The 9,490-nt window shown below is 37.7% G+C and overlaps 1 protein-coding gene across 2 annotated transcripts in view; it reads left to right on the plus strand.

The window, feature by feature from the left end:
* The window catches only part of KLHL26 (kelch like family member 26), an 80,577-nt gene extending 71,406 nt beyond the window's left edge, over positions 1 to 9,171 (plus strand). For both annotated transcript variants that reach the window (XM_082243478.1, XM_082243479.1), the window contains one exon: positions 7,562 to 9,171. In XM_082243478.1, the coding sequence (XP_082099604.1) occupies positions 7,562 to 9,152 (1,591 nt within the window). In that variant the 3' untranslated portion in view covers positions 9,153 to 9,171. The remainder of the gene's footprint in view (positions 1 to 7,561) is intronic.
* Positions 9,172 to 9,490: the final 319 nt, after the last annotated feature.

Here is a 9,490-nt window from a genome sequence, read left to right on the forward strand (position 1 = left end):
AGTGGATTAAAGAAACTGCAAAGAAGAAAAGACATAATAAGACCAGCAGACAAGGGTGGAGGAATTGTTATTTTAACTAAGGAACAATATGAAGACACAATGAAAGAAATGCTAGAAGATTCGGCGACGTATGAAAAACTGATGAGCAACCCCCTTTTGAGACATAGAAAAGAACTGGAACAGCTATTACACCTAGGCCTTAAGAAAAATATATTGAACAAAAAAAAAAAGCGAAGTATCTTTTACCCGAAGCTTGCAGGACCCCAGTCATGTTACCGAAAATTCACAAAGACCAAGAAAATCCACCACCGAGACCAATAGTAAACGGTATAGAATCTTTAACATCAAGACTGGGTCAATACATTGACTCATACCTGCAACCAATAATACCACTCACGAAAGCTTTTGTAAAAGACACTAAGCACATTCTACAGATAATAGATGAACTACCAAAACTCGATAATATCTATATGGCGACGGTAGATGTGGCAGCATTGTACACTATAATTAATCATCAAGAAGCGCATGAATCTGTGAAATGGGCGTTGAGAAAATATACACAATTGGTCTGTAAACAAAGGAAATTCATAAGATGTCTAGATTTTTGTTTGGATAAAAACTATTTCTGGTACAATAAAACTTACTACCACCAAAAAGTTGGAGTTGCCATGGGCGCAAAATTTGCACCAAGTGTCGCTAATGTTTTTATGGCACAATGGGAAGAAGACACTATTTTTAATGAAATTCCAGATGGAACTGCTTTTATATAAAAAGTTCACCGATGATGTGTTTTTAATATGGAATGGCACTTTAGAGACACTGGAAAACTTATTAACTAAATTAAATGATAATGATAAAAACATTACACTTACATGGGAGATTAGTAACAAGTGACATATCTGGATCTTAGAATTATTCAAGATGAAGAAAAAAAAGGATTATTACGAAAACCTATTTTAAAGATGTTGACAAGAACGGCTATCTCCCCACAGACAGTTGCCACCACGTGAATTGGATATGTAATATCCCGAAAGGTCAATTGTTAAGACTAAAAAGGAATTGTACCAGAAAGAACGATTTCGACTTCGAAGAACAAGCCAGATTGATCGGAAAGAGATTTGTTGAGAGAGGTTATGATCCGAATTTTATTACAGACGAAAAAAAGGAAGTTGGAAATATAGAAAGAAAAACTTTGATAATAAATAAACTAAAACAGATAAAACATTCACGGACAAATTACCCATTTTACTTGATTACAATATGCAGCACAAAAAGATAGAAAAAATAATTTAAAAACATTGGGAGATTTGGAAATTAGATAACATCTCGGCTGCAATTTACCTGAAAAACCTGTCTTTGTTTACAAAAAAGCACCGATAATCAAGAATATGATTGTGAAAACGGTGGTGGATCCGCCTAAAAGGAATCTCACGTTTTTCTCCGGAAAAGGTTTTTATCCCTGTCAGAGGTGTTATGCATGCCTAAAAACAAAATACCCTAAAGAAAAAATCTTTGATTTTCATATCCACAAAAAATGGTTTTATCCACAAGATAAAAGATTTTGTATGCTGTAACACTGAAGGTGTAGTATACGCCCTAGAATGTCACTGCGGCTTACAGTATGTCGGGAGAACAAAGAGACTGCTAAGAATCAGAGTAAAAGAACACATTAAAAATATAGAGAAAGGCTTTGAGAAACATAGTGTGTCTAGACATTTTGATAAACATCATAATAGAGATCCCTCCAAACTTAAATTTTGGGCAATAGAACCATATAAGAAACACTGGCGAGGAAGCCACAAAATACGCTCCCTAAGTCAACGTGAATCCTATTGGATCCACACTTTGGATTCACTTACCCCTAACGGCTTGAATATAGAGTTTGATCTTAATTGTTTTATTAGTAATTTTTAACAACTTTTAAATAGTTTTAAATTAGAATCATTTATTTTTATATATCTTATCAAGTGCCCCTTTTTATTACATTGTCGTCTATGAGGTTTTATATTGAGTTTTTAATAATAATTTTTAGTAAATAGCTGTGTTGTCCACCTTTTCAAAATACCTTCCCTTGATTATTAAATTAGGCCTTGGATTATAGAATTTAATATGTTGTGTGATTGATAGATAAATAATATGGCCCTTCTGTTTTAAAATAAATTCCTCTATTATGCGGATTTTTATATTAAATTAGTAGTATGTAAATGTGGCTCCCCGGTTTTAATTCCTCCTATTATGCAAATGGTTTTTATTATTAAATTAGGAGCATGTATATCATTTTTTCTCAATTTGTATCACCCCATAACCTTATGATAATGATAGACGATACCATCATGTATTAATATACTGGTTATATGAACAGTGGTTCACATTACCAATAGAGAGTTCATCCCCTTAATGTTTTTGTATTTATAAGAGTGTATTACATGAACTGTATACCTCATTTCCGGTCCTGGTTGTCCCTAAATACAAAGCGAATATTAATGTTGGTCCATCAATTCGGACTGTAGCTAAACTGTATATTAGGGAATTGACCACTATACCCATTATTTAAAGTATAAATTTAAAGATGTAGAATGAGTTTTAGTAGTTTTATAACTACGGAACTCCCGGGTAGTAGATGTTCAAAAATGGCGGAACTAGTACATCCGGTTCCTGGAGTCCATTGTGTGAAGTATATGTGAAAAACATGGCGATCTAGGCATATCCGGCTCCAGTCTCATAAATAAGCGTCACTTACGTATGTTAACGATCCCCTGAAGAAGCCACGTGAGCGGAAGTGGCGTAAAGCGTAGGGCCGTTTGACCGGAAGTGACGCTTGTATGCGGAAGTGAGGACCGCGATTACCGGTTTACAGCTTAAGGCGCAGTTTTTTTAACGCTGTTTGGAAGTGCATTTGATTTATTTTAATAGTGATTATATTATGGCAATATTGCACTATGTGAGCCTTTTAATTTGAGATCCGCTGGTCACCTGGAGAACACGGTACCCCGATCCATGTAAGGCAGACTGAGCACCATCCCTGATTTGAAGGATAAGGAAAGAGAGAAGAGGAGCATTTATTGTATTTCAAAAGGCGCATGATCACATAAATTGAGGTGAGCAAGTAGCACACCCTGAGGGGTAACTAGTGAGAAGAAGCACCCCACAATCCAACACGGTGTTAGGTGGAGGGCGAACACCCCATAGAAGAAATGCATCACTTGGCTATTTTTCTTATTATTTTCTTCCAATTTTCCGAATTTTTGGTCACCTTTAGCACTTTACAAGGACTGTATACTATATTTGAAAATGTATTCACCTACCTATTTTTTCAAGCACTGAGCACTTTATTTATCACTTTTTATGAATTTATTTGTTCAATTCATTCGGCTAAGAGTGTGAGCATCTTTATTTATATGAATTCTCTTTACACTGGTGCACTTTATATGTGATTTATTTGTATTTGATTGACCACAGATTATTTATTGGTATTATGAATTTTATATATATTTAAAATTTTAAAATTTTTTTAAAAAGTGCACATAAATATTTGTAATCAATATATAGATATGGTTGAGTAATATATTTATTGAGCACGAGTTTGGTTTGTGTTCAACAATTTAGGAGACTAGGTACGATACTTCCCAGAGGCACGGTACCCCCCTCCCCTTAATATACCTAATAACTAGTTGCCATCATCCTACATGGTTAAATAATATTCCTAAAGAACAGTTTATGAGGACTAAACAAAATTGTTCATCCAATATAGATTATTATGAACAAGCTAATATCCTCAAGGGTAGTTTTTTGGTAAAAGGGTATAATAACGAAAGGCTAGAAACAACTATTGGAGAGGTGGGTAGGATGGAGAGAGGTAAACCTTTAGAAATTAAAGGGGTGGAAGAGAAGAATTAATAAAAGAAAATATATCCATTTATTACCAACTTCTCAACACAACATTTTCAGGTAAAAGGGATCATCTAAAAGAGACGGGCAATCCTGAAATCTGATTTGGTCCTGGGGAGGTTGCTCCCTGATAGACCGGAAGGGATTTTTAGGAGATTCTTCTAATGGTACCGGTAGGACCTATGGTATTGAATCATTTATCACATGTAAAACGAGATTTGTAGTTTATTTACTTGAATATGGGTGTCAGAAACAGTATGTAGGCTGCACATCAAGGAGACTGAGAGAGATTAAAAAAAGGTTATCAAAAACATAGTCTTGCCTTACATTTTAGAGAACATCATAACCGTGACCCACATAGTTTAAAATTTACAGCGATTACTAAATTGGACCCCCATTGGAGATTGAGTAATAGGATTAGAGAAATCTCAAAGCAAGAAATGTTTTGGTTATATGAATTAAAATCTTACTCACCTCTTGGGCATAATATTGAATGGGATATTAATTGTTTTATAGATAATTGCTGAGTCCTTGTGTTGAGTCCTTGTGTATCTGTATTATAGATTTTTACTATACAAGTTTGAATGGAATTTTTAATGGAGTTTTTTTAAATGATTTTAACTATTGTATTTTGGGTATTGGATCAGTGTAATATGCTCTTCCTGAGCTTGGCATTGAAATCATATATTCAAAGTATTTATGTGATTTCTTACGTATTGTTATGCAAGATAGCTAACAACTGGATGTGACGTGGGTTGTTCCTGTGTCCCAGGTTGTTCCTGTGTCCCAGGTGGTTTACATAGCAACGTTCTTTGGGAAGATGGTGCCGAGAACCGTAAGTGAAATATTAGGCTATGGGAAAATGGCGTGGAGGGCGGATATGACGTTCCGCTCACGCCATGGGCATTCCTATAAATGAGCCAATCAGATTAACAACTAGAGGCCCCAGAAGAGCATTGGCTTGAAACGCTTTGGGCGGAGCCTCACACGCTGACGTCACGTCGCTGTGTTCGCTGCTAGTAGCAGCAAGTCTAGATGTGAGTGGCTACCATTTGTTTTATGGTGTATTAACCCAGTGATTTCAATAAATGGTTCTTTTATAAATACACTGATCTGTCAACTCTGGGAGAGGAATGAGGAATGACTCTGGAATTATCCTTATGTTTGGGATGGATAATCTCGCTGACTGATGGTGTGAAACCTATACCCGCCTCTCTATGTCCAATCCGTGGGGGAAAAAAATCATCATTGGAGATTGAGTGATACCATTCTGAGTTCTGATGAGTTTGCACTGCATGTGGGGTGAAGGAATTGAGCACTACATTTATCTTTGGTTACATCGCGGGTGCACCTCCCCATGTATGTTGCAATATGTTTTTGAACGTACTTCACCATGAGATCTATATTCTTCTATTGTTTCCCCACGAATCCAATATTGAGGAACTGTTATGAACTTTGAAATATCCTACATGCCAGGTTTTACAGGTATTAACTTGGATTTCTAGGACTATTTTTATGGACTTTGTTTTAATCTTGTGATTCACTTTTATATGAGCGCTGCAATTCTTTTTATATGTGATTTGGTAAGGATTGGGTATCTTCTATTGCCAGCAGCTGAACCATTTTTCTTGCACTGATCTTGTACTGAATTGATATACTTTTTTGTAAAGGGCCATTCTTGATTTTACATCAGGATAGGGTAATTCTATGTCCACATCCAGGTTTTTTGCCCAACGTGGTGTCCGCTTTAATTTGAATCAGGAATCCTCAAACAGCGGAGGAAAAGTTATTACATTTTCTTGATGTAGTACGTGCATTTAAGATTTACTTGAAAAGGTCAGTTCAGATTCGAAAGACTGACCTTTTGTTCGTGCTGCCAGAAGGGCCCAGGAAAGGGCAGGTAGCATCTAAGTCTACGACCTCTCAATGGAGTCGCCAGCTTATTATCCAGGCGTATGATTTGAAAGGGAAGGTTCCACCTTTTCTGGTAAAGGCACGCCATCCATTTTCTATGGCTCCGATTTGCAAGGCCACGACTTGATCGTCGGTGCATACGTTCACTAGATTCTATCAATTGTTCTGCAGGCAGCTATGTAGATCTTTTGTGGTCTGATGGCAGTATTTATGGTGTCCCCCCTCCCCTCAAGTGCATTGCTATGGGACGTCCCATATGGTAATGAATATGGCTCTGTGTGATGTACGATAAAGACATATGGATTTTTCTTACAGCTTACCTGTAAAATCCATTTCTTGGCGTACATCACGGGACACAGAGGTCCCTGCTTGCTACAAAACTGAGGTACTTCCTGGGTAGGAGGGGTTATATAGTGGGACTTCCTGTCTGATTGGTTGCCAGTGTCCATTCACCTATAGGTTCCGTATAACCCATATGGTAATGAATATGGCTCTGTGTCCCGTGATGTACTCCAAAAAATTGATTTTTACAGGTAAGCTGTAAGAAAAATCCATGTTTTGTGCCACCCAGTTTTAGACAACAGCTCATTGTATAAAATTGACTCCTAGAAGTATAAAGGTCAAATAGCACTTTCTGCTGTATCCTTTAACCCTTTTGCTGCCAGGGCGGTTTTTACATTTTTACAACATTTTAAAAAAAATCTATTTGGGACCTAAAACCCCCAAATTAGACCCCTGATGTCTCACCTGCCCTCTAACAAAACTAATGGAGCGTAGAGTGTGCTCAGCTACCCAATCACTTCCATCTGACAGCCAACAGTCGGCTTGTCAGATTCACACACTTTCCCAGCTGGTAAAGCACATATTCTCTATAGGGGAACCATTATTCGTATGCCAACAACAAATTATTCTGGTTCTTAGGTTTGTCACTGGAGTTCATTTTACGGAGTTGGGCAAATCTCACCAGATTTTTACTACAATGAATTTGCACATTAACAAATGTATATATTGTATTTTGGCTCATGCTGAAGTTCTTCTTTAACAATATCTTGAACTTTCCTCTGCATCTTGACCTATTCATGGCAAAGTTACAGTAGCACATAAAGTATAATGTTAGGTAAAAAAAAGTGGGGAACGGACAGGATTTTTATTACAGAAGAGACATACAATGCCCGCCCTTGTACACTGAGCTGTGCACATGCAGTTCAGTGCACAATTTTGGCAATGCTGAGATGACTGAACTCCCATGCATGCACAGGAGTGACATCCCCTCGGCCTGGCTAATAGAAATGGGTGGAGATCAGTACCTGATAACTTCCTGGCTGAAGATGTCAGGGTCTAATGAGGAAATCTGGAAAACCACAACGCTGAAGTGAAGGCAAGTATAGTTTAACGTTAATAAAAACCCACATGCGGCTTATACGCAAAGTAAGACCTCACAATACTTTTGAGTATGTACATCTCTCCCGTTCCCTCCGGGATGCAGTGTTAGGCATCTGAGTGGCCAACTGCCATGCCCAAACACTGACAGATGAATTGTCCTTGGCCTTTTGTAAACTATGACTGAGTTATAAGGGAGTAAAGGAAAGCAGTATGGGCAGTGTGGAAACTACTACGTGAAGCTGTTACTTTGCCGTGGATTGCTAAAGTGTAAGTTCACTTAAGTTGACCAAGTTTAAAATGTTATAATGAAATTTGTTTAAAATGTGTGTGTATTTATATATACATGTATTTAATTTATTTATCTTTCAATTTGAAGGGCAATGTTTACTGGAGGAATGAGAGAAGCCAGTCAAGATGTAATTGAAATAAAAGGTGTATCTTCTAGAGGTCTACGACATATCATTGACTTTGCTTATACTGCAGAGGTTTCACTCGACCTTGACTGTATTCATGATGTCTTGGGAGCTGCAGTGTTTCTTCAGATGGTACCTGTTATAGAACTTTGTGAAGAGTTCCTAAAATCTGAAATGAGTGTGGAGACCTGCCTAAATATTGGACAGATGGCTACAACTTTCAGTTTGGCATCTTTAAAAGAGTCAGTGGATACTTTCACTTTCAAGCATTTTCTTAAAATTTCTGAGGAAGAAGATTTTCTCCATTTGCCTTTAGAAAGACTTGTTTTCTTCCTTCAAAGTAACAAGCTGAAAAACTGCAGGGAAATAGATTTATTTCATGCTGCTATCCGTTGGCTGCAGTTTGATTATTCTCGTCGGGCTCTTGCTAGTCAAGTTCTTTGTCACATTCGATTTCCACTTATGCAGTCTTCTGAGTTGGTGGATAGTGTCCAGATTGTGGATATTATGGTGGAGGATGTCCTGTGCCGCCAATATCTTCTTGAGGCTTTCAACTACCAAATCCTCCCATTCCGACAACACGAGATGCAGTCTTGTAGGACAGCCATTAGATCAGATGTATTCTCACTTATAACATTTGGTGGAACTCCTTATACAGATAATGACCGAACAGTGAGCAGCAAAGTGTATTATCTGCCAGACATAAGTGCTCGTCAATTTAGGGAACTTAATGAAATGGAGATCGGTTGCAGTCATGCTTGTGTTGCAGTCCTGGATAATTTTGTATATGTAGTAGGTGGGCAACATTTGCAGTACCGCAGTGGTGAAGGAGCTGTAGATGCTTGCTTCCGCTATGATCCCCATTTGAATCAATGGCTACGATTACAACCTATGCAGGAGAGCAGAATTCAGTTTCAACTAAATGTCTTGTATGGTATGCTATATGCAGTCGGAGGAAGAAATAGATCAGGCAGTTTGTCCTCCGTGGAAAGATATTGTCCAAAGAAGAATGAATGGACCTACGTCTGTTCACTAAAACGAAGAGCATGGGGCCATGCTGGTGCTACACTTGGGGGCAGGCTATATATTTCAGGAGGCTATGGTGTGTCTGTGGAAGACAAAAAAGCCTTACATTGCTATGATCCATCCTTAGACCAATGGGAATTCAAAGCTCCTATGAATGAACCAAGAGTTCTTCATGCAATGGTTGGGACAAATCACAAAATGTATGTATTTGGTGGAAGATTGGATCACGTTGATCGATGTTTTGACATTTTAGGTGTGGAGTATTACGCTCCAGAGAATGACACATGGACAACTGTGACACCAATGAGAACTGGACAGTCTGAAGCTGGCTGCTGTGTATTGGACAAAAAGATTTATATTGTAGGGGGCTACAACTGGCATTTGAACAATGTAACTAGTATTGTACAGGTATACAATACAGAAACTAACAAATGGGAAAGGGACATGCACTTCCCAGAGTCTTTTGCTGGAATATCATGTGCATCTATTATATTACCACAAGCCTGGACAAAACCTGAAAAAACGTAACTTTTTTTTTTTTTTTTTTTTTTTTACAATTTTTTTTTTTTATTTTTTAGGTTTTTTTAGCTTTTGGTCATAAGGTTGCAAATGTTATACAACCTCCTTCGGTGCCACATTGCATATATGACTCCATATACATGTCCATATACACGTCACCTACTAACAATTTCTACACATCCTATACAAATTCCCCAGCCTAAAAAGCTTAAGTTGTGCCACTTTTCCAAGTATAATCTGTCTCCATCCCCTGCAAATAAAACAGTGCTGGGTCCTGCAACACCCCTATACAGTCAGACACTTTCTTCTCTTGCCTTGATTTTTACACTTTGTTCTCTGCCTTTAGC

Source organism: Pelophylax lessonae (assembly GCF_965119305.1).
Source record: "Pelophylax lessonae genome assembly, chromosome: 1".
Lineage (NCBI taxonomy): Eukaryota > Metazoa > Chordata > Amphibia > Anura > Ranidae > Pelophylax > Pelophylax lessonae.